Genomic DNA, 27,077 nt, shown 5'->3' on the forward strand with positions numbered 1-27,077 from the left:
TTGTTCAGCTCCTAGGGTCGATGACGGCCACCATGGAGGTGGTTCCCTGGGCGAGAGCTCACATGAGGCCGCTGCAGATTGCTCTGCTTTAGCAATGGTGTCCGATCTCCCAGGAATACCAACCCAGACTTTAGTGGCTCTCTGCGGCCCGGCACAGTATGGATTGGTGGCTCTCCGACAGGATGCTGCGACAGGGAATGCCGCTCGCGCTTCCTTCTTGATGCCTGGTGATAACGGATGCCAGCCTTTTGGGCTGGGGAGCTCATTGCCAGGGAAGCTATGCTCAGGGTCAGTGGACACCCGAGGAAGCGGGATGGTCCATCAATCGCTTGGAATTGAGAGCGATATTTCAGGCTCTGCTGGCCTTCCACAAGACTCTGAAGGGGCTTCCTGTCCGGGTGCTGTCGGACAGCATGACAGCAGTGGCATACATCAATCGTCAGGGCGGCACTCAGTGCAGGGCCTTGGCCACGGAGGCTGCTCATATTTTCCACTGGGCTGAGCTCTTCTTCGATCTGCTGTCCGCAGCTCACATAGCAGATCAGAGCAATGTGCAAGCCGATTTCCTCAGCAAACATCAAATCAACCCGGCAGAATGGGAACTGGCAGAAGAAGTTTTTCTTCAGATCTGTGCCAAATAGGGGAATTCCGGTTTGGATCTAATGGCGCCAAAGTCCCTCGCTTTTTCATCAGAAGGAGAGATCCTTGCTCAGTGGGGTTGGATGCTCTGGATCAGCCCTGGCCCTCCGGCCTCCTCCAGAAACCCTGATCGGAACGCGGTGAGAACCGAAACCGCTGGCCACTGGATTATCTGACAACTGACCATCAAAAACCACCTAACCCAGGCGCTAATTATTGCTGGATCGCCGCTTCTCCACCGCGCCAGAAGATCCCCAGACGAGCCAAAGCCGATGATCCTATCCTGCCGCGTGGGCAGCTCTCACCTGGAAAAACCGAATGGACGGTCGGCCTCACCTGGCCGAGGAGGACGGGAAACTCGAGAGAGCGATCAGGTTGGTGAATTGGACCGGTCCCAAGGCGGTCCGAGAGCGGCTCCCTCCCAGTCAGGAGCACTGGCGGGTTGGTGCCGGCGGTCCCCCCCTGCTGCGTGGCCTGGTCAGCACTAACCTCGACGAACCCGGGCAGACGGCCTCATCTGGACATAGAGGCTGGGAAGCTCAGGAGCGGGGGCGACCATAGCCAGTGAGTCGGAACTGTCCCATGACGGCCCACAGGCAACCCCTTCTGGACTGGAGCCCTGGACTTCACGTACTGAGCGCCGACACACTCCCGCAACCCAGCACCGACAATGAAAGGGCCAAACGGACTGCGGAGGGTGTCGGAGAGCGGCGGGAGGAATAAAAAACCAGCGGGTCAGCATTGGCCAAACAAAACGTGACCAGCTGATCACCACGACGATATCCTCCTTGACGCGACACCCGCCTGCAACCCAGCACTGAAAACGAGGGAACCCCTGGGCAGACGGTGGAGAGCGCCGGAGAGTGCCAAACGGAGATACACCCAGCGGATTAGTGGCGGAAGAAGGAGGCGCGATCAGCTGACCTCTCCGTCGATACCCTCCCTGAAACAGCCGACCACCGCGAGCTTACCACAGCTCCACTACCACAGAGATAGCGCTGTCCTCGTCAATATCAAACACCTACCCACAACCCAGCGATCCCAACCGATCGGACGCCCACCAAGGGAAGAGTTCTGCATTAAGTTCGCTCCAAACTTCCAGTGAGGGACATCTTGAGAATCATGATGGGGCAGACTTGGGGATGCACAGATTAACTTACCATAAAAAACAGACTGGAACCACAAGAGGAAGCATCGGATCGCCTCCTCACCCTACAACCCACTTGGCTAATAATTGCCTATGGTATTTTCCTCCAGGAACTTTCCTGTCCTCCTTTAAATCCTGTTGTTGTTGTTGTTTTCTCCTTTAAATCCTTACACGTTGTTCATCTTGACTACATTCTCTGGTAACAGACTCCACTGCTTACTACATGCGAGTGAAAAAACCTTTAGATGATTTTTTCAATCTGATAGTCATTGGTTTCATGTGAAGAAACTTGCAGTGTCTTTTGATTTGTTGACTTAAACTTCAAAACGCTATTTCTGCATCCTAATGCAATTTACTGATCTGTAAAACTTACCTGTATTGCTGACTTCTGACCTGTAACCCTTCCACTACACCATGATACACTACACAAAACCCCACTAACGACTACAAACTCCTATCCACCACTGCACCACACTGCACCACATCGGTCTGCACTACAGAGGTTAAATCAACCACTGACTCCTCCTACTCCAGCATACAATCAACACTAACATGAACACTAACAAACTACTCTTAACAATCTATTTCCTCACCCTAATCTACCACGCATTGACAACCCCTCTCACAGACAACAACGTACTCACAATACATGAACCATACATACAACCTAAAGACAATTCACCTGTCCAAAGAAAAACAACCAATTAAATGGAAAACCTACCACACACGGACGCAATAAACAGAAAGATAAGAAAGGACACAACAAACCCAGATATCAAGAGGATAGACAACTAATAAAAATTAATACATCTACGTTCACAACCGAACCCTACCAGGTGATCCAACTGGGCTATATAAATGCCAGATCAGTAGTTAACAAAACAACGATAATAACAGACTGGATCACAACAAACAATCTAGATCTTTTACTCATAAGCGAAACCTGGATTCATGACCTTAAAGACCCCATAATTTTAGATCTATGCCCTCCAGGCTACAAAATCACCCACTGGACAAGAAACGGGAAAAGAGGAGGAGGGATAGCAATAATCTACAGATCCCACTTCATCGTCACAACCACAGCCGAATCCATACTTCCCCAACTTGAAATTGCCTCAGTTAGAATCAACCACCTAAACCTGCATGACCACCTAAACGTTGTCTTATTTTACAGACCACCAAGCAACTGGCAGGATAGTCAAACACACTTTATGGACTTTATTTCAAACACATGTGTTTTTACCTCCAACCTTCTTATATTAGGGGATATCAACCATCATCTTGAAGATCCCAACTCCCGAAACGTAAATGAATGCAAGGATTTCTTCCAATTGTTGAACCTTCACTGGCCAAACATGCAATCAACCCACATTAAAGGACACACACTAGACATCATTACATACAAACTCTCCTCTGACATAAACCTTGTACCAATAGATACAAAGTGGACAGCTACACCATGGTCCGACCACTACAAAGCAAACCTGTCCCTTCAATGGCGAATAAAAAATCTACACCACAAACAAGAACAATTAACGTATACCACGAGAGGAAAAATAGATCCACTAATATTCTGGCAACAATTCTATAATAACGAATGGACAGTACTAACGGAATCATACCAATATATTCAAGAGTGGGACAACAGATGCAGAAGCATATTAGACAACATAGCACCACCTCAAACCAGAACCTCACACAGAAAGAACACAATACCTTGGTTCAGTGAAGAGCTGAAAAAACTAAAAACACAAGTTAGAAGATTAGAATGAGCATGGAATAAAAGGAAAGACGACACCGCACTCAACGCTTGGAAGCAACTACAAGGAAAATACAAATATACCATCAGACAAACTAAAAGATCATATTATAAAACTAAAATCGGACTAGACTACAAGGATACACATAAACTTTTCCAACTTGTCAACAAATTATTAAGTACTACATCGGTTACCTCTAACGGTACAGACACCCCATCAGCAGATAACCTTGCGAAATACTTCAAAGAGAAAATTACAAAACTACGACTCACGATACCTACCAACTCAAACGACTACGTAAAACTCCTCGACTGTCTAGACCCAATCCCTGGTGAATTCCCAGCAGACAGAACATGGACCAACTTCAATACACTCTCGGAGGACACCACCTCCCAAACGCTCAGAAGATTCGCCAAGTCCCCTGCAAACTAGACATATGCCCTAATAACCTTATAAAATTCGCCCCTCAACAATTCATATCAGATCTCACTATGCACATGAACAACATGTTAAAGAATGGAATCTTCCCTGAGGACAAAGGAAATATTCTACTTACACCTATACCTAAAGATGCAAAGAAAAGTACAAATGACTTAACCAACTACCGCCCAGTAGCTTCCATCCCGCTGATAACAAAACTAACGGAAGGCATGGTTACCACACAACTCAACAACTACGTAAATAAATTCTCAATTCTGCACGATTCTCAGTCAGGATTTCGGGCTAACCACAGCACTGAAACAGTACTAGTCACTCTCCTGACTAAATGTAAACAAACAATCACAACTGGCAACAACATACTTCTTTTACAATTTGACATGTCCAGTGCCTTCGACATGGTCAATCATGAAATATTACTACACATCCTAGAATATTTCGGAGTTGGAGGTAATGTCCTTAACTGGTTTAGAGGCTTCCTGACCATGAGGTCATACCAAGTGATATCCAACGCGATCACATCACCCCCATGGATACCTGAATGTGGAGTCCCTCAAGGATCTCCCCTATCGCCGAACCTTTTCAATCTAATGATGACACCTTTGGCCAATTTACTATCCAATCAGAACCTAAATCCATACATATACGCAGATGACGTCACGATCTACATCCTATTCAAACATGATCTAAAGGAAATCACCAACGACATCAACAATAGCTTCCAAATAATGTATTCATGGGAGGATGCATTTCAATTGAAACTTAATGCAGAAAAAACACAATGTCTCTCATACTTACTTCACAACATAACACAAGTAAATTCACCACTATAAATACACCAAACTTTTCCCTTCCCGTGTCAGACACCCTGAAAATTCTCGGAGTTACTATCGATTGAAATCTTACACTTGAAAGCCACGTGAAGAATACAACTAAGAAGATGTTCCACTCAATGTGGAAACTTAAGAGTTGAAGATCAGTTCTCAGAGTTTCTACATGTTGTTCTATTGCAGGAGGTTGAGAATGTCCCTCCTTTGTTGGTTATTGCTCCGGTTCTGGGGCGTTTGTTCACTGTGAGGAAAGTTCACGTTATTTTACCTTTCTTTCTCACTCTACTTTGGAAGTTTCATTTACTGAAGGCAGAAGGGGCTAGCCGTCCAAGGTCACTGTGGTTTTTCAGTGCTCTCTATCTCCACCTGCGCTTAAAAACCTCCACAGCATCGCCGAAAACGGCGGAAAATTTCAAAATGGCGGATTCACACCAAAAACGCCCCGATTGCGGGCCCTCCCCGGAGGAGCTACAAGACGCTCTTACCTCACCTGACCGAGTCCCAGAGCTCCGGTCACGCTGCACAGACAGAAGATAGCCTCAGAATTGCAGCGCAAACAAGCGCGTCGCGTTTTTTTTTTTTTAACTCTGTGAGGAAAGTTAGAGGCAACAGCTATAGAGGCACTCCGGAGGTCCAGAAGAGTGGGAAAGGCAGGGAAAGGACGAACCAATGTGCCTGCATCCACATAGAAAAGAGTGGGAAAGGCAGAGACAGGGCAAACCTATATGCCTGCAACCACAGGAAGGGTAAGGCAGGGAAAGGTCCTTTAAAGTGGAGCTGCAATAGCTACAACACCCCTGCTACAACTGGCAAAAGCACAGGAGCCACCCCAGGCAGATTCTTGAAGGAGCTGAATAAGCTGCGTCCAACCCTGCTGGGAGATAGAGAATACTGAGAGGCAGATGGAGCTAGCCGTCCAGGAGGCACTATGGTTTTCAGTGTTCTCTATCTCCCCCTGCTGGTAGGTGGGCACAACCCATTCGTAATGGATTCATCTGCTGCTGATGACAAGGAAATTAGCATTGATCAAAGGACAAAGAAAGGGAAGTGAAGGAGACACCTCCTAGAATGGTGATCTTTGGTTGTACACTACACTACACTCAGACTGAATAGAACAGACCTGTTCTAAACATAGGCTTTTAGAAAAAATATAAATAGTCAACTCTATGGTCCCTTACTTGGGCCTGCAACAGGGATCTGAGGACTGGACCTAGTGAGGATCTTGCCAGTGATATGGGAGCTATACCATCTAGCACGAAACAGAGCAGGCCCAACCAATGATCTGGCACAAGGAGAGAGTAACAGTGGTTAGAGTAGCAAGTTCAAATTCTGCGGATTTGCCTTGTAATCTTGGGCAAATAACATCACCCTCCATTACATTAGGTACAAATTCATAGATTAACACATAGGTCCTGCACATATTAAAGGTAAAGGGTCATGGATTTGACATATTGCCCGTGTGGTTTTTTTTTAATTCTTCTTTATTTGAGCTTACTATACTGCTTCAAACTAACAGGCAGTAACTGCATGGTTTACAGACTAATTGCATAGGAAGAAAAGGATCTACAAAAGTCTGGATAGGAACGACAATGTATTCATACTTCATAAGGAAAGGCAGAAAGGAGATGAAGAAAAAGGAAAGAAACAAGGGAGAGAGAAGGGGCATGGTAAGGGGAGGAGAGGCAGACAGATACAGAAACAGGAGTGGTTTGCATTTATTATATGCAAGTACTTTCTCTGGCCCTAGTGGGCTCACAATCTAAGTTTTTTGTACCAGGGTAAGTGGTAAGTGGAGGGGTAAGTGACTTCTCCAGGGTCACGAAGAGCCACAAATGAGAATCTAACTCGTTTCTCAGCCCAATGCACTAACCGCTAGGCCATTTCTCCACCCTCTGTGTGAACTTCACACTGGGTCTCTTCAACAAGGCAATAACGGAGGGAGTTGGTAATTTCAGCCCCTCTGCGGGTACCTGAAACATGAAGCATGATGTGCATTGAAGAGTGAGCACTTCCAACCGACAAGGGGGAAGAATTTGGGGCTTAGTTCACACCTTTTTCAGTAGTAGCTTAAGGTGAGTTACATTCAATTTTGTCCCCGGGTACAACATGCTTGGTGCGTTTAATGCACGGCTACCCCAACTAGCAGCCCTGACAAATAACTGATACATACAGACAACTAAGAAACCCCCAGCTTGGGACTGTGGCAGGAGTACGGGGGCTGGGCCTAGCTGGGAGTGGGAAAAGCCCAACCTTTTATCTTACTGCCCAAACCACAGCTTAGCTGAGAAACTCAGGAATATTAATACAGTGCACTCCATTTAAGTGCACGTCGGATAAGCGCATGCTCTGTTTAACTGCATGCCGTACTTCGGTCCTGTTTTTGGCGCCATCAGTTTCTATGGGGACAAACTTCAGTTTAGCGCACCAGTGATAAGTGCAAGATTCGCTTATATGCATGGTTTAAGACCGCTCCTCTGCAGGAAAGACTCCGCATAAGCGCACGCACGGAATATGGAAGCCGATTGGCGTGTAACAAAGGGGCGATAAATTTGAAATCTCGCTGGTTAACTGCCACAGGCAGAATAAGTGAAAATGTTGTTAGAGTGTACACTGGAGTCGTCGTCGCGCAACTGTAAGACTTTAACACTGGCTGAACGAATAGAAGTTCTTAAAAAATTAGAAAACAAAGTCAAGCATCTATTGCTAAGGAATATGGTGTCAATCCCAGTCAAATTTCACGTATCTTGAAGCAGAAAGATCAGCTTCTGGAAGACTGGCAAAACAATACAAATCCACACAGGAAACGTAAATGGGCGGTAAAAGCTGAGGATGTAGAAGATGCTCTTCTTCGGTGGTTCTCTCAAGTCAGGAACAGACAGTTTCCTGTCAGTGGTCCACTGCTTATGAAGAAAGCTAATCAGATAGCTGAAAGACTTGGACTAACTGAATTCAAAGCCACTGTTGGATGGTTGGAAAGATGGAAGGAGAGGAACAACGTAAAATTCAAGAAACAGCATGGTGAAAAGCAAGACGCTGATGACTTTGGTGCTGAAAATCGGGTTGTTTCAGTTCTTCCTACCATCTTAAACGAGTTTGCAACTCACCCTACAACCCACTTGGCTAATAATTGCCTATGGTATTTTCCTCCAGGAACTTTCCTGTCCTCCTTTAAATCCTGTTGTTGTTGTTGTTTTCTCCTTTAAATCCTTACACGTTGTTCATCTTGACTACATTCTCTGGTAACAGACTCCACTGCTTACTACATGCGAGTGAAAAAACCTTTAGATGATTTTTTCAATCTGATAGTCATTGGTTTCATGTGAAGAAACTTGCAGTGTCTTTTGATTTGTTGACTTAAACTTCAAAACGCTATTTCTGCATCCTAATGCAATTTACTGATCTGTAAAACTTACCTGTATTGCTGACTTCTGACCTGTAACCCTTCCACTACACCATGATACACTACACAAAACCCCACTAACGACTACAAACTCCTATCCACCACTGCACCACACTGCACCACATCGGTCTGCACTACAGAGGTTAAATCAACCACTGACTCCTCCTACTCCAGCATACAATCAACACTAACATGAACACTAACAAACTACTCTTAACAATCTATTTCCTCACCCTAATCTACCACGCATTGACAACCCCTCTCACAGACAACAACGTACTCACAATACATGAACCATACATACAACCTAAAGACAATTCACCTGTCCAAAGAAAAACAACCAATTAAATGGAAAACCTACCACACACGGACGCAATAAACAGAAAGATAAGAAAGGACACAACAAACCCAGATATCAAGAGGATAGACAACTAATAAAAATTAATACATCTACGTTCACAACCGAACCCTACCAGGTGATCCAACTGGGCTATATAAATGCCAGATCAGTAGTTAACAAAACAACGATAATAACAGACTGGATCACAACAAACAATCTAGATCTTTTACTCATAAGCGAAACCTGGATTCATGACCTTAAAGACCCCATAATTTTAGATCTATGCCCTCCAGGCTACAAAATCACCCACTGGACAAGAAACGGGAAAAGAGGAGGAGGGATAGCAATAATCTACAGATCCCACTTCATCGTCACAACCACAGCCGAATCCATACTTCCCCAACTTGAAATTGCCTCAGTTAGAATCAACCACCTAAACCTGCATGACCACCTAAACGTTGTCTTATTTTACAGACCACCAAGCAACTGGCAGGATAGTCAAACACACTTTATGGACTTTATTTCAAACACATGTGTTTTTACCTCCAACCTTCTTATATTAGGGGATATCAACCATCATCTTGAAGATCCCAACTCCCGAAACGTAAATGAATGCAAGGATTTCTTCCAATTGTTGAACCTTCACTGGCCAAACATGCAATCAACCCACATTAAAGGACACACACTAGACATCATTACATACAAACTCTCCTCTGACATAAACCTTGTACCAATAGATACAAAGTGGACAGCTACACCATGGTCCGACCACTACAAAGCAAACCTGTCCCTTCAATGGCGAATAAAAATCTACACCACAAACAAGAACAATTAACGTATACCACGAGAGGAAAAATAGATCCACTAATATTCTGGCAACAATTCTATAATAACGAATGGACAGTACTAACGGAATCATACCAATATATTCAAGAGTGGGACAACAGATGCAGAAGCATATTAGACAACATAGCACCACCTCAAACCAGAACCTCACACAGAAAGAACACAATACCTTGGTTCAGTGAAGAGCTGAAAAAACTAAAAACACAAGTTAGAAGATTAGAATGAGCATGGAATAAAAGGAAAGACGACACCGCACTCAACGCTTGGAAGCAACTACAAGGAAAATACAAATATACCATCAGACAAACTAAAAGATCATATTATAAAACTAAAATCGGACTAGACTACAAGGATACACATAAACTTTTCCAACTTGTCAACAAATTATTAAGTACTACATCGGTTACCTCTAACGGTACAGACACCCCATCAGCAGATAACCTTGCGAAATACTTCAAAGAGAAAATTACAAAACTACGACTCACGATACCTACCAACTCAAACGACTACGTAAAACTCCTCGACTGTCTAGACCCAATCCCTGGTGAATTCCCAGCAGACAGAACATGGACCAACTTCAATACACTCTCGGAGGACACCACCTCCCAAACGCTCAGAAGATTCGCCAAGTCCCCTGCAAACTAGACATATGCCCTAATAACCTTATAAAATTCGCCCCTCAACAATTCATATCAGATCTCACTATGCACATGAACAACATGTTAAAGAATGGAATCTTCCCTGAGGACAAAGGAAATATTCTACTTACACCTATACCTAAAGATGCAAAGAAAAGTACAAATGACTTAACCAACTACCGCCCAGTAGCTTCCATCCCGCTGATAACAAAACTAACGGAAGGCATGGTTACCACACAACTCAACAACTACGTAAATAAATTCTCAATTCTGCACGATTCTCAGTCAGGATTTCGGGCTAACCACAGCACTGAAACAGTACTAGTCACTCTCCTGACTAAATGTAAACAAACAATCACAACTGGCAACAACATACTTCTTTTACAATTTGACATGTCCAGTGCCTTCGACATGGTCAATCATGAAATATTACTACACATCCTAGAATATTTCGGAGTTGGAGGTAATGTCCTTAACTGGTTTAGAGGCTTCCTGACCATGAGGTCATACCAAGTGATATCCAACGCGATCACATCACCCCCATGGATACCTGAATGTGGAGTCCCTCAAGGATCTCCCCTATCGCCGAACCTTTTCAATCTAATGATGACACCTTTGGCCAATTTACTATCCAATCAGAACCTAAATCCATACATATACGCAGATGACGTCACGATCTACATCCTATTCAAACATGATCTAAAGGAAATCACCAACGACATCAACAATAGCTTCCAAATAATGTATTCATGGGAGGATGCATTTCAATTGAAACTTAATGCAGAAAAAACACAATGTCTCTCATACTTACTTCACAACATAACACAAGTAAATTCACCACTATAAATACACCAAACTTTTCCCTTCCCGTGTCAGACACCCTGAAAATTCTCGGAGTTACTATCGATTGAAATCTTACACTTGAAAGCCACGTGAAGAATACAACTAAGAAGATGTTCCACTCAATGTGGAAACTTAAGAGTTGAAGATCAGTTCTCAGAGTTTCTACATGTTGTTCTATTGCAGGAGGTTGAGAATGTCCCTCCTTTGTTGGTTATTGCTCCGGTTCTGGGGCGTTTGTTCACTGTGAGGAAAGTTCACGTTATTTTACCTTTCTTTCTCACTCTACTTTGGAAGTTTCATTTACTGAAGGCAGAAGGGGCTAGCCGTCCAAGGTCACTGTGGTTTTTCAGTGCTCTCTATCTCCACCTGCGCTTAAAAACCTCCACAGCATCGCCGAAAACGGCGGAAAATTTCAAAATGGCGGATTCACACCAAAAACGCCCCGATTGCGGGCCCTCCCCGGAGGAGCTACAAGACGCTCTTACCTCACCTGACCGAGTCCCAGAGCTCCGGTCACGCTGCACAGACAGAAGATAGCCTCAGAATTGCAGCGCAAACAAGCGCGTCGCGAGTTTTTTTCTTTTAACTCTGTGAGGAAAGTTAGAGGCAACAGCTATAGAGGCACTCCGGAGGTCCAGAAGAGTGGGAAAGGCAGGGAAAGGACGAACCAATGTGCCTGCATCCACATAGAAAAGAGTGGGAAAGGCAGAGACAGGGCAAACCTATATGCCTGCAACCACAGGAAGGGTAAGGCAGGGAAAGGTCCTTTAAAGTGGAGCTGCAATAGCTACAACACCCCTGCTACAACTGGCAAAAGCACAGGAGCCACCCCAGGCAGATTCTTGAAGGAGCTGAATAAGCTGCGTCCAACCCTGCTGGGAGATAGAGAATACTGAGAGGCAGATGGAGCTAGCCGTCCAGGAGGCACTATGGTTTTCAGTGTTCTCTATCTCCCCCTGCTGGTAGGTGGGCACAACCCATTCGTAATGGATTCATCTGCTGCTGATGACAAGGAAATTAGCATTGATCAAAGGACAAAGAAAGGGAAGTGAAGGAGACACCTCCTAGAATGGTGATCTTTGGTTGTACACTACACTACACTCAGACTGAATAGAACAGACCTGTTCTAAACATAGGCTTTTAGAAAAAATATAAATAGTCAACTCTATGGTCCCTTACTTGGGCCTGCAACAGGGATCTGAGGACTGGACCTAGTGAGGATCTTGCCAGTGATATGGGAGCTATACCATCTAGCACGAAACAGAGCAGGCCCAACCAATGATCTGGCACAAGGAGAGAGTAACAGTGGTTAGAGTAGCAAGTTCAAATTCTGCGGATTTGCCTTGTAATCTTGGGCAAATAACATCACCCTCCATTACATTAGGTACAAATTCATAGATTAACACATAGGTCCTGCACATATTAAAGGTAAAGGGTCATGGATTTGACATATTGCCCGTGTGGTTTTTTTTTAATTCTTCTTTATTTGAGCTTACTATACTGCTTCAAACTAACAGGCAGTAACTGCATGGTTTACAGACTAATTGCATAGGAAGAAAAGGATCTACAAAAGTCTGGATAGGAACGACAATGTATTCATACTTCATAAGGAAAGGCAGAAAGGAGATGAAGAAAAAGGAAAGAAACAAGGGAGAGAGAAGGGGCATGGTAAGGGGAGGAGAGGCAGACAGATACAGAAACAGGAGTGGTTTGCATTTATTATATGCAAGTACTTTCTCTGGCCCTAGTGGGCTCACAATCTAAGTTTTTTGTACCAGGGTAAGTGGTAAGTGGAGGGGTAAGTGACTTCTCCAGGGTCACGAAGAGCCACAAATGAGAATCTAACTCGTTTCTCAGCCCAATGCACTAACCGCTAGGCCATTTCTCCACCCTCTGTGTGAACTTCACACTGGGTCTCTTCAACAAGGCAATAACGGAGGGAGTTGGTAATTTCAGCCCCTCTGCGGGTACCTGAAACATGAAGCATGATGTGCATTGAAGAGTGAGCACTTCCAACCGACAAGGGGGAAGAATTTGGGGCTTAGTTCACACCTTTTTCAGTAGTAGCTTAAGGTGAGTTACATTCAATTTTGTCCCCGGGTACAACATGCTTGGTGCGTTTAATGCACGGCTACCCCAACTAGCAGCCCTGACAAATAACTGATACATACAGACAACTAAGAAACCCCCAGCTTGGGACTGTGGCAGGAGTACGGGGGCTGGGCCTAGCTGGGAGTGGGAAAAGCCCAACCTTTTATCTTACTGCCCAAACCACAGCTTAGCTGAGAAACTCAGGAATATTAATACAGTGCACTCCATTTAAGTGCACGTCGGATAAGCGCATGCTCTGTTTAACTGCATGCCGTACTTCGGTCCTGTTTTTGGCGCCATCAGTTTCTATGGGGACAAACTTCAGTTTAGCGCACCAGTGATAAGTGCAAGATTCGCTTATATGCATGGTTTAAGACCGCTCCTCTGCAGGAAAGACTCCGCATAAGCGCACGCACGGAATATGGAAGCCGATTGGCGTGTAACAAAGGGGCGATAAATTTGAAATCTCGCTGGTTAACTGCCACAGGCAGAATAAGTGAAAATGTTGTTAGAGTGTACACTGGAGTCGTCGTCGCGCAACTGTAAGACTTTAACACTGGCTGAACGAATAGAAGTTCTTAAAAAATTAGAAAACAAAGTCAAGCATCTATTGCTAAGGAATATGGTGTCAATCCCAGTCAAATTTCACGTATCTTGAAGCAGAAAGATCAGCTTCTGGAAGACTGGCAAAACAATACAAATCCACACAGGAAACGTAAATGGGCGGTAAAAGCTGAGGATGTAGAAGATGCTCTTCTTCGGTGGTTCTCTCAAGTCAGGAACAGACAGTTTCCTGTCAGTGGTCCACTGCTTATGAAGAAAGCTAATCAGATAGCTGAAAGACTTGGACTAACTGAATTCAAAGCCACTGTTGGATGGTTGGAAAGATGGAAGGAGAGGAACAACGTAAAATTCAAGAAACAGCATGGTGAAAAGCAAGACGCTGATGACTTTGGTGCTGAAAATCGGGTTGTTTCAGTTCTTCCTACCATCTTAAACGAGTTTGCAACTCGTGACATTTTCAATTCTGACGAAAACTGTCTCTACTGGTGTCAGGTCTCTCGGGGAAATGTGAGCCCTTGGGCCGCTGTCACGGAGGTGGCAGCAGCAGGCAAAACCACCCAACAGGAGACAGGCAACCCTAAGACGGGCTGAAGTAGACAGGACTGGAGTGGCTGGGCTGGAGCTGAAGAGGCAAGCAACAGGGAATCCAGGAACAACGTCCTACAGCAGGGTTCAGGCTTGAGAAGCAGGATACAGGAGCTACAAACAAGCTAAGCTCAAGGGAATGGGAATGACAGATACACTTGCCAGAGGAAGGGTTAGACTGAAGCTACAGTAGCTAACAGATAGAAAGGAGAGAAAAGGCTGCAGCATCAGCCGCTACCCAACCTCAGACAGGGAGCAGAGCCACTGCACAGGGATAACAGAAAGGCTAGAAAGCCCACAGAGAATAATATACACAGAAAGGCTGAAAGCCTACAGGTCAGAGAGATACACCCAGAAAGGCTAGAAGCCCACAGAAAGGCTGGAAACCCCCCAGGCCGCAGTAATACAGCCAGAAGGCCTGGAAGCCCACAGATAAAAGGGATATACACAGATAGACTGGAGGCCCTCAGAGCAATGGGCACAGAAGGGCTGGAAGCCCACAGAACAATAGACACAGAAGGACTGAAAGCCCAAAGAGCAATAATACCCAGAGCAGGAAAGCAAGAAGCCCACAGGTAAGTAATAGACTAGGCAGAAAGCCTACGAGCAATAATACCCTGAGCCAGAAGGCAAGGCCCACAGGTGATAGTAACTAGCAAAGCAGAAGGGATGGAAGCCCACAAGAAAAGACAAGGAAAGCTAACTGTGCAAACAGCACACTAACCTTGGGACCTAAGGCACTGTGTAGGCATTGGCAATGCAAAGGCACTGAAGACCAGAACACCAGTTCCTTAAGAAGGCCCTGACAGATGAGGTCACCCCTTCAGGCCACAGGCAAGGAGCATACAGAAGCCCAGAGAGACCTAACCCACACAGGTGTAGCCTAATGAGGTAATTAGTGTCAGGCTGGAAGCAGCCAGCCCACCCAGCCTGAGACAGAGCTACCTCAGGAACAGCCCACTGAAGTACAGAGAGGCCCAATACACACAAGTGTAGAGTAGTGAAGCCATTAGAGCAGCCAGCCCACAGAGACAGAGATAGAGCTAACTCAGGAACAGTATACTGAAGCACAGAGAGGTTAAACCCACATAGGTGCAGTATACTGAGGCAATCAGCGCCATGCTGGAAGTGGCTAGCACCCAGAGACAGAAACAGAGCCAACTCAGAAGTAGACAGAAACCAGCACAGACACTGATTCCCAGAAATAGGGTAAGTCTGAGAGTGGTCACGACCACAGACGTGACAACTGGCGAGCGATTCCTGATGGAACACTTGCATTCAAACAAGTCGAAACTACAGGAAGTAAAACGTTAAAGGACCGACTGACGATCCTCCTTTGCTGCAATATAGATGGGAGTGAGAAGTTGGAACACCTCATCAGTGGAAAGAGCAAACAGCCCCGTTGCTTCAAGAATGTTAAGCGACTTCCTGTGTCATACGAGGCTAACGCAAATTCATGGATGGCTGGGGAAATTTGGAAGCAGTGGCTAAAGAAGTTAGACACTAGAATGCGGGCACAAAGGGAAAATTAGGTTCTTACCCTGGTAATTTTCTTTCCTTTAGTCACAGCAGACGAATCCATTAACTGATGGGTTGTATCCGCCTACCAGCAGGTCGCTAGGTCCTTCCTCATGTCATTCACACCCTCCAGGGTATCCATCCTGTTCCAGAGTTTAGTATCATCCGCAAAGAGACAGACCTTACCAGACAGCCCTTCCGCAATCTCACTCACAAAGATGTTAAAAAGAGCCGTTCTTAGGACCGATCCCTGCGGAACTCCACTGACGACATCCTTTTCTTCAGAGCAAGCTCCATTTACCACTACCCTGTCTTCTACCATTCAACCAATTTTTAACCCAATCCGTTACTCTAGGGCCCATACCGAGGGCATTTTTTAAGTTGTCTTCCTACTTATGAAAAATGTCAAACTTTAGATTTGGTAATCAGCAATTGTGCAGCAGGGGCGTAGCTACGGGTGGGCCTGGACGGGCCTAGGCCCACCCACTTTCCCTCCAGGCCCACCCAACATCCCTCGCATGTCGCTCACTTCTCCGGCCGTCAAGAGCTTTGCCTGCAACGGAAATGCTTGTCCTCCCCGCCGGCGCTTCCTCGGTCCCTGCATGCTACCCTGCTTCGGTCCCTGCATTCTTTTCTTCGATCGTCGCACTAAATGTTGCACTAAATGTTGAGGTTCTCAGTTCAATTTTTGTCTACATATTTTTATTTCTAATTTGTAATCTCTTGTTCTGTATTTGGTGATGGTCTGTCAGTGTGAGACTGTAATGGCAGATGGGGAGATTAAAGAGGAGAGGGTTTCTTTATTTTCTGCCCTGGGCCACAGCATGGCTAACAGCAGCCCTGACCCTTGCTGTAGCTGATGGAGATCCCCAAGCCCTGCTAGCTGAGGACCTCCACTGAAGGTGGCCAGAAATCCCTTCTGCTGAGCTTGGCAGATGGGGGCAGCATCCTTGAGCCACTGACAACTAAGCAAGCATGGGGTGCCGCCAGGGGCGTATCTGAACTTCAATGGTAGGGGGGGCCAGAGCCGAGGAGAGGGGGCACATTTTAGCCCCCCCCCCCCCCCGGCGGCACTGACCCCCCCCCCCCCCGCTGAAGACGAAGACGACGACGCCACCACTCCCCCCCCGCCCGACTACTTTAAACCCCCCCTCCTCCCGCCGTCGCGCTTCACCTCCCTTTGCTGGCGGGGGCTGGCCCGCCAGCCGAAGTCTCCGTCCTTCCTTCCGTCACTCTGCCATCATGCCTCACTTCCCTTTGCTGGCGGAGGACCCCAACCCCCGCCAGCCGAAGTCTCCGTCCTTCCTTCCTTCCTTCGTTTGGGTTTGGTGGTTTCTGACGTCCTGCACGCTGCACGTTGTACGTGCGTGCGTGCAGGACGTCAGAAACCACCAATCTCAAACAAAGGAAGGAAGGAAGGACGGAGATTTCGGCTGGCGGGGGTTGGGGTCCCCCGCCAGCAAAGGGAGGTGAGGTGCAACAGCGGAGTGACGGCAGGAGGAAGGGGGTTGAGAGCGTCATTGGTAAGGGGGTCCAGGGGCAAATCTGCGGGGACCAGGCCCCTGTGGCCCCATAGCAGATACGCCCCTGGGTGCCGCTATTGGTGGCTCAAGGAGTTGCTGCTTCCGACCAAGCTTGGTAAAAGTAAATTCTGGCCATCTTTGGTGGAAGTTTTCAGGTGACAGAGCTTGGGGATCTTCATCAGCTAAAGTATTTATCTTTTGAGTTGGGAAATGCTGGGGGAGGGGTTTGAGAGAGAATTTTGTGCCCACCCACTTTGGGTTCAGGCCCACCCAAAATTGGCTGTTTGGCTACGCCACTGTTGTGCAGGATTAATATTGTTGCAATTTTACTTTAAATTATAATTTTTTGCCATCTATTAAAGAGGAACAAACTAGATATACCAGAGGGAAAATTGATGAGGTCATGTTTTGGGAGTCAGTGACCCCACATTTAAATACTGAGACTGACTCTGAAAAATCTTTAGAGACGTGGAATAGAGTAATTTTGACAACCCTTGATGACTTAGCTCCAATGAAACTTAGGTGCTCTTTTAGAAAGATTAATGTACCTTGGTTTACAGATAATCTTTTAGCTTTGAAACGTAAATGTCTTCAACTTGAATGCAGTTGGGGTAAATCTTAGAATATTGATGATACAGAGAGATGGAGAATAACTTTTTATAAACTATAAATATCGGGTAAATTCAACCAAACAAACATATTATTCTGAACTTGTGGGGATCAGGTATCCTAATTATTAATAATATATTCCAAATTCTCAAACTTTTGAAAATGTCTTGTCAGCCTTCTGTAGAGGAACTGGCTATATATTTTTTTTATCAAAGGTAAACAAGACTCATCAGTCCTTTGATCCTAATGTTTGTTCTATTAGTGAGATGCAGGCACTGGATGATAGTTCATATGGGATACCAGCAGATAAAGAATGGTCCTCATTTAAACCTACATGTGTTCAGGAGATTACACCTATTGTTAAAAGTCTCTCACAATCTCTATGTTCTTTGGAACTCTGGGGTAGATGCATCAAGCAAACGTAAAAAAATCAAAATCGTTAAAGGCCCTAACGATTTTTAAAAAACGAAGAATGCACAAAAAAAAAAAGTCACACATGCTCAGATCGGTATAGAAACGTACAATGTATCAAAGAATCACAATACACATCGTTAATCGGCCCCCAAATCATGCGCAGAGCAGCCAAGCGTTAGGTTAGCTGCTCTGTGCATGCCACAAACAGTCAAAACACAGTCAAATCACAAGCACATGGCTCCCAAATAAAAAAAATAATAAAAAAAAAAGGGTCGGGAGGGGGCAAGGGCGCTCATCAGGAGCGTCCTGTATGGACGGCCTTGCCCCCCCCCCCCCCCCGCTGCTCCCCACTTTCCGCCGCTCCCCCCACCCTGAAAAAGCAAAATTCAAGCAGCCCTGCTCCCCACTTTCCGCCGCTCCCCCCACCCCGAAAAAGCAAAATTCGAGCAGCCCCTGCCCCCCTCCCTTCCTCACTACTCTCTCACCTCAGCTCCGCCTCCCCGACATCCTCCGTCCTGTGCCCCGCCCCCTTTTGGGGTCGTCGCCGCCATTCCCCTCCTCCATCGGGCCCCCCTCCCTCTTACCGGGCCCGTGCAGTGCCTCGCTCCTCTGTCCGAAGGCGCTGCACGGGCAAGAAGACAGCTGATGCCTGCCTTCGCCCAGCTTCGATGGCGCGTCTTTCTCCTGCTGGGCCCGCCCCTGTCTGACGTCAGTAACCTACGTAGGTAACCGACGTCAGACAGGGGCGGGCCCAGCAGGAGAAAGACGCGCCATCGAAGCTGGGCGAAGGCAGGCATCAGGCTTTCTTCTTGCCCGTGCAGCGCCTTCGGACAGAGGAGAGAGGTGCTGCACGGGCCCGGTAAGAGGGAGGGGGCCCGATGGAGGAGGGGAATGGCGGCGACGACCCCAAAAGGGGGCGGGGCACAGGACGGAGGATGTTGGGAGGCGGAGCTGAGGTGAGAGAGTAGTGAGGAAGGGCGGGGGCAGGGGCTGCTCGAATTTTGCTTTTTCGGGGTGGGGGGAGCGGCGGAAAGTGGGGAGCAGCGAGGGGGGGGGGGCAAGGCCATCCGTACAGGACGCTCCTGATGAGCGCCCTTGCCCCCTCCCGACCCTTTTTTTTAATTTTTATTTATTTATGTTTTTCTGACGTCCTTTGGACCAATCACAGCGCTTTTAGCTCTGCTAATGCGCTGGGATTGGCTCAAAGTTTGTTTGTTTTTTAACTTTACACTTTTTCCTGGCACAGAGCTGTCCTAACGAGAGGTCCAGACCTCTCGTTAGATTTCCTGCCTTTTTCCTGCGTAAAGGCAATCGGAAAAGGTTAGTGCATGTCGTTTCAATGGGGTTTTCACACTAATTGCTCATCTCCATTCCGTTTTCGTTAGCTGCTGGCTTCCTCGGTAAAAGCCCTTTGATGCATGCAACGGATCAAATTTTCCTCGTTGGAGAGTCATTAAAGGCTCACTTAGCTTTAGTGCATCTGCCCCTCTGTCCCTTGTTTCTGTTACAAAACCCCCCCTAACAACCCCCCCCCCCCCACTAAGCTTTTTAAACTGGTTAGTGACTTAGGTGAACTTATCTGCATCAGGGCTGGTTGTCCTTATCCGTGGAAAATATTGCATTAACTCCAATTCCTAAATCTACTGGTGCTGATTCATCTCGGGTAGCTAATTATAGACCTGTTTCTAGTATATCTTTTTTAACCAAGTTGATGGAATTTGTGGTGAATCTTCAATTAACTGAAGGGGTCTTTTACTAAGCTGCAGTTGCGTTTTTATCGTGCATTAATGATTAACATGTGCTGAACAATAGAATACCCATATATTCTTAAGAACATAAAAGTAGCCATACTGGGTCAGACAAATGGTCCATGTAGCCCAGTATCTTGTTTCCAACAGTGGCCAAGCCAGGTCACATGTACCCAGTGCTTTTTTTGTAGGAAAGAAGGTACTGGTACTCACTATGGGTGGGGCTACCACCTAAGGCTCTGCCCCTATGATAGCCACACCCATGTTAACCACACCCCTTATACCAACCATGGCGCATATAAACAGGCATCATTGAAAATATTATACCAGTATAGGAGAAAAAAATAACTTTAATTTTTTCATTATAAATTCTGTAAGATGTTACAGCTCCAGTATACCCAGTGCAAAATAAGATAGCAGATGTAAATTCTCAAATTGCACATATTCCAAACACTAAAATTAAAATAAAATTATTTTTTCTACTTTTGTTGTCTGGTGACTTTGTTTTTCTGATCATGTCGGTGATTCTGCTGCTATCTGTTCCCTTAACTCAGTTTCCAGGGCTTCCTTTCCATTTATTTCTTTACTTTCCTCCTTTCTTCTTCATTTTTTGCTCTAAATCCTTAGGTAAAAGCTGGGTCCTCCGCAGACTTGACTGGAGGAGGTATAGAGTGGATCCAGTTTTGCCTGTTTTCTCCATCTATGTGCAGTTTTTCTACTCTTTTCCCTTTCCCTCATCTCCGTCAGTATGCATCTCCTTCCTATTCTTCCCTCCCCTCCATCCATATGCATCTCCTGTCCTTCCTCTCATCCATCCATGTCCAGCGTTTCTTCTCTCTCCTCCCCTCCATCCATGTTCATCTCACTTCCTCTCTCTTCTCTCTCCTCCATCCATGTTCATCTCACTTCCCTCTCTTTCATCCATGTTCCTCTCTCTTCCTTCTCCTCCATCCATATTCATCTCACTTCCTCTCTCTTCCCACCCCTCCATCCATGCCCAGCATTTCAACTCTCTCCCCTCCATCCGTGTCCAGAATTTCTCGTCTCCCCTAAATCCATGCTAATTTTTTTTAAACCCAGATACGCTAACTGCTGTTACTACATCCATCCATCCATACAACAAGAGATTTTATGAAAAGTATCCTCTAACCAGCATTAATATATCATCCACATAAAAGAAATAGTCTTTCACTGTCAACCAGTGGAATCGTTCCTAGAGAACTCGTAAACAAATTGAATAGTATAGGCGATAGATAAGAGCCTTGAGGAATGCAGCAGGACACACACCAGCTTTGAGAAAATGTACCATCTTTCCAGACACAATAACAGTGGTTATGTAAAAAATCCTTAAACCTTCCCAAAAGAGAACCCAAAGTCCCAATTTTACTCAATCTGTGCAATTATAGATCATGATTAAAATAATTCAGCTGGCTTTAGGTATAGGCTATGACCTGGGGGATTAGATAGTAGTCCCTACGGTCTTTAAGATGGCTCATAAGCTGAAGAAAGGTAGTCTTAATTCCTGCCTGTGGTGATAGTATACTGCTCTTACCTTTGTGGTTGTTCTCATGGCTCTTTATCTTTTCATTCTGCATAGACTGACTAGCGCAAACACTATGGACGACTTAAATTTGCACTACAGGTTCCTGAACTGGAGAAGGAGGATCCGAGAAATCCGGGAGGTGCGAGCAGTGCGTTACCAAGAAAGATCCAAACACATTATGGTGGATGGCGATACTCTAAGGTAATTCGAATTAGGTGTTGGAAACAAGTCAACAAGGGAGGGAGCATAACATTGTGTTAAAGGAAAATACAATAACTTCATCATCTAGTACTACTGCCCTACAACATTCACACTAAGGGACACCTCCGGCTGCCTGCTGTCCTCTGTTGCAGTGTCAGCACTGGAAAGAAGGCCCATTCAATAATACACTGCCTCCCCTGCAGCATCAGCATTGGAGAGGACAGTACCTCCAGCTGTACAATGCCTCCCACAACACTGGAGGACAGTGCCTCCAGCAGCCCCTCCCTTGATACACCCTTCTAGTATTAGCATTGGGGAACATTGCCTCCAGTAATGTGGTGGCATGTCTTCTAGTTTTGCTGTGCAGTTTCAGCAGCACTGCTCTTTATATTCATATATATATTTTGGGATGGTGTCGGTGTCCTTCCCCATATCATTATTATCTGTGAAGCGTGCACCCATGTTTGTAACTTGCTTTCTCTTTCTGTAGCTATCATGGTAACTCTGGGGAAGTTGGCTGTTATGTTGCCCCTCGACCTTTAAGCAAGGACAACAGTTACTTTGAGGTAACTCATTTTTAGCTTTTTTGCTGATGAGTTACTGTTTGCAAAAGGCTGAGTGTATATGAAGCTATGCTGTTCAGAACTGTATTGTTTATATATGAGTTTCATTTGTCTTTTGTTTAGTCTCTCGTTTTGTAGTATGTGTGTAGATGTTGGTTTTCCCTGTCAAGTACTTTCCTTTAATGATTGGTGAGAAGTTCATATGTATGTTGCATGTAGTGGGATATGTGTGTAAAGAGATTCTGTAGAAACATTCCCTTCTGCCCCCTTGTTTGTTTTTTTTTTTTTGTTTTGTTTGAACAAAAGCATCTGACACTTCTCAATAGCTTTCCCTGTTACCACCCTTTTCCTGTCTCCTCTTTTGAGTTAATCGATATAAGGGTATATGTACAAACTACTCATTGCATTTGGGAGAGTAGCCAGCCTTCTTTCACAGAGCAGGTCTTCCTCAGATTTGAGCTCGCCTGTGCTTTTCTAGCTTGTAGTTATAGGTTGCTTTCTCCTAACTTTGCCTTTTTTTCTGAACAACTTAGGTATCCATAGTAGATAGTGGTGTGAGGGGAACTATTGCAGTCGGCCTGGTGCCCCAGTACTACAGCCTGGACCATCAGCCAGGGTGGCTACCAGATTCTGTTGCATACCATGCAGATGATGGGAAGTAAGTTGGATGCTGGTTTCTCCCGTTTTCTGTGGTACTGACATACACTGAAAGGAGTGGAGGAAGGTGGGGCCAAGATGGTTGTAAAGGGTGGGTCAGTCCATACTTTATTTACCTAGAAGTCTTAAGTCTATGTTTTGCCCTTGCCTTGAGTTCTTTGCTCACATCATTAGCAGGCCTCTGGCACTGTTGCCAATGAGGCTGCTTTTACTCTGGCTTCAATACTAGTAGGCCCTTAAAGATTATACTCCTTCTGTTTCCGGTGGTAACAGGCTGTACAACGGGCGAGCCAAGGGACGACAATTTGGATCAAAATGCAGCTCGGGTGACCGGATAGGATGTGGTATTGAGCCAGTGTCCTTTGAAGTCCAGACAGCTCAGATATTCTTCACGAAAAACGGAAAGAGGGTGAGGAAATGGAACTGCAAGCATGGGTTGTTTGGTTTATGCTGTAAGATACTGCTTAACAATCTAGTTTTTATACAGGGATTTTTCCACCTTTCAGTTGTTCCCTCCAGCACCTTCCTCATCCTGCACAGCTGCCAGATTGTTCCCTTTTCATCTTCCCTTAGCCCCTTCTACATGATGGTTTTCGTAGGTTGAGAGCTGATGAAAGAAGTAAGCATCACTAAACTTAAGTAGTGGCTGGGGAGGGAAGGTTTCAGGATTTGGAATATGGTCTTAGTGCTTCATAAGATAAATGTAAATAGAAATCACCCCACTATAAAATCAGTAATAATACAGATATATTTGGCAGAACTAAGTCAACAGAGGAAAAAGCCTCAGAAGTATAATGGAGCACTCTCATGTGCTTCCCAAATTCAGTCACTGGCATTAAAACCTCTGTGACTGTTTTGTATTACCTTGAGCATTATATCAAATCCAAACATGTGCAAAATATCAAAAGCATCAAATGTTCAAAATGGGCTCAAAAAAACTTTCAGAACTTATCTGCACAAAGTAGCAGCGATTTTATGCAGAACTTCAAATAGGTTTCATTCAATCATGTCAAACTCCAGTGGTCCCCTCTGCTGACAAGGGCCTTGTTTCACGGGCAGCCCCTATGCTCCATAGCAAATCTTGGACCCATCTAAGATCAAAGTAGCAACATGATAAATATAAAATTTTCAAAAATTGAAACAGTATAGTTACAAAAAATACTCACGCGGAGTGCTGCTCTACACATTTAGCATCCTGCTAAGCCTGCAAAAAAAAGGCTGCTTGGTGTTATATAAATAAATAAATCACAGAACTGATGTCAGACTCAATTGTTCTAAACGCTTAACAATTAATAGAAAAAAAATTGGAATAAATAATAAAAATAAAACCAGTCTCTCTATTGAGACTGATTGACTGAAGCAAATGACGATGATCACCTCTCATGGCCACATCAATGGAATCAAATGCAAAGCAGTGCAAGTTATCAAACTTGTGCTCACATTCTAAGCAATGAGCGCCTTGGTTTTGATAACCTCACAGAGCGCTGCAATGTTCCATAATGCATATTTTTAGTTGATGGGAAGTCTGGCCCATATAGATTTTTTTTTAACACCTGTTCAAATAACACAGTATACTACACAACTAAATTCACAATCAGTGCGGTATCTTAATCGATAGACCTTGCTATTCACGAGATTGGTAAAACTGGATATAACTAGAGTAATATTGCATATAGAGCAGTGATTACAAGGAGAATGACTGCCAGTCACAAAATCCTTTACTCTTGAAGATTTCACCTGAGAAGGGCAAAGTTGTTCTTTCAAGTTGTGGCCTCTACGGTAAGTAGCCCTTAGATTGGATTCGATAAAAGCAGGCAGCGTGGATATTGACTGAATTTGGGAAGCATATGAGAGTGCTCCATTATACTTCCGAGGCTTTTTCCTCCGTTGACTTGGTTAGTTCTGCTAAATATATCTGTATTACTGATTTATAGTGGGGTGATGGGGTGATTTTATATTTATTTTTTGAATTTTGACCCTCACTCCTCAAATCTTAGTGCTTCATAGCCTGGTGTTTATTGGCATTCTCCTAGCTCAGCTCCTGCATTGGATACTGATCTCTGCTGTTCAGAATGGCATGCAGCATCCTCTGAAGATGTATATTACAAGGCTTCCCAAACCTGTCCTGATGATTCTGCAATGAATATTAAACATGAAATAAAATTGACTACATTGGAAACCCCAAGATGAGCAAGTGTTTCTCATTCATATTCATTGTGAATATCCTGAAAATCAGCTGACACTAGAGTTACCAGGATAGGTTTGGGAAGCCCTGGCATAATGCTGAGTCATTCGTTCTTAGCATCCTCTACAGACCAGTCCAGAACCTGTTGGATGTGACCTTCAACTAGTGGACAGAGACAGAGGGAAAAAAATAGTCCTGCTTGCTTTGTCCAGTAAAGTCATCATGCAGTCTTAGATGGTCAGTATATTTCTGTCTTCAGTGGATGGTAACAGACACTGCAGTTTCTAGACTGGTTATTGAAGCAGCTGGGCATCAGTTGAGCAAAGGGATACCTCACTCGAGATTTTAAGTTCCAAAACAATGGACATTAGCAAATTAATTTGATCTGGAGCAGGGATGATACTCTGAGGAGTCCAAGTTCTTTTCTTTCCTCCCTCTCTCTGTTCACTACTGCTTTCTTCCTTCCCCTGAAAGGAGTTTAAATAATTAGATGGGAAGTAGCTTCCTCACCTCAAGTCATCAGAAGAACTCTGCAATGTTTATTCTAGGCTACACTAGTGATTAATTGATACAGGTGAGTGTGCGCATCCGTATTGTGACGAGGTACATTCTTTTTTCAGCTAGTCCTGATGGCACTTGAGTTAGATGCCGTGTGTTCAGACTGGCAGTGGGAGCGATAGACTGAAGCAGTGGTGTTTCCTACCAGCTCTGGCTATGTCTTTGAGAGGATTTTTGGAGCATGTTACAAGGGGCGGGCCTTGGGGAAGGGGAAAACTCTGATGAGTGTGATGTCATTTCCCCCTACTCCAAGCTAGTTTCTTTTCCTTCAGCCAGAGTCTCTAACATTTAAATCTAAAGGCAAGATGAGAGCCTTGAAGAAATCTGTGTTTTTTGGTGTGTGGTTATAGGTAAGGTCTTCTGTCACCAGCACCATGAGCAGCAGGGGGCTTCTTTTCATACAGCTGGCCCTAACGAGCATGGGTTTGTAGTTGCCTTCCTTTACCGGTAGATGCAGCATCCTGAACAACATTTAGACCACATTCACGAGCTCTTGTAGTAACACTGCTGCCCGCCAGAGGAGATCTTTGGGGTGTATTTTGGAGAGAGTCCTCTGTGGCTCGCACTTAGCGTTGTCAGTAGGTCTTTTGGTCCTAGTAACATCTATTTGAGTGCTGACTGCAAAACAAGCTAGGCCCAACTTACCGGGGGTGGGGGGGGGGGAGGGGGAGTGACAGGTTGTGGGAAGAGTGGCCATCTTGGGCAGCCAAATAACTTCAGATCTCTGAATCTTTACCAGAGCAGACCAGCTGTGTGCCTTCATTGCTAACTGTTAAAGGAAGGTCCTATCAGTGGAAAGGGTCTCTCATTGTTAGTAGTCTGATTGAAATACCTGGGAGCAGGGCTTTATTCTTGGAGGACCTTCTCAAGTCCTTTCATTTAATTCTCTGAGGGAGCTCAGAAAATAATGGTGCTCCCTTTCCTCTTCCAACTCTAGTCCTGAGCTCCACTGGATGTTTTCTTGGTCAAGAGATGCAGTCCACATAGTCTCTAGTGCCTAGAGTTGGATCTCTACCACAGGAGAATATGCACCTGGTGTCCATAAGAGTGAGACTAGTGAAGGGCCAGTCCTTATGGAGTGTAGAGCTTCCTTTGGTTAATTCCTGTGCTCTGGGGTCTTCTCCGAGGACAAGCAGGCTGCTTGTTCTCACGACTGGGTTTGGCGTCCACGGTGGCCCCAGGAACGAAATCTTCCATAGCAACAGAAAGTTTGCTAGAGCCTTCGAGCATGGGGGGGAGGGGGGGGGGGGTGACACCGCCTTCCCACCCGTCGCGCGAGAGCCCCGATCAGTTCTTTCTCCTTCCTTCCGTGGTAGAGGGTGGCTGCTTGTCGGTCTCCCTCCACAGCCCAGTGAAAGAGCCTTCGGTTTTTCGCGTCTTTTGCCCCCCTCTCCGAGTTCCAGACCCCGCGCCTCCCTCCCTCTCTCTCTCTCCCCT

General features: G+C 45.4%; 1 protein-coding gene across 1 annotated transcript in view; it reads left to right on the forward strand.

The window, feature by feature from the left end:
- The window catches only part of SPRYD3 (SPRY domain containing 3), a 175,184-nt gene that overhangs the window by 8,766 nt on the left and 139,341 nt on the right, over nt 1-27,077 (forward strand). The window contains 4 exon segments of the mRNA XM_030198191.1: nt 21,531-21,677; nt 22,168-22,243; nt 22,774-22,898; nt 23,171-23,306. Of these exon segments, the coding sequence (XP_030054051.1) occupies nt 21,550-21,677; nt 22,168-22,243; nt 22,774-22,898; nt 23,171-23,306 (465 nt within the window). The 5' untranslated portion in view covers nt 21,531-21,549.

This window comes from Microcaecilia unicolor, chromosome 3 (genome assembly GCF_901765095.1).
Source record: "Microcaecilia unicolor chromosome 3, aMicUni1.1, whole genome shotgun sequence".
In the NCBI taxonomy this organism is placed as follows: domain Eukaryota; kingdom Metazoa; phylum Chordata; class Amphibia; order Gymnophiona; family Siphonopidae; genus Microcaecilia; species Microcaecilia unicolor.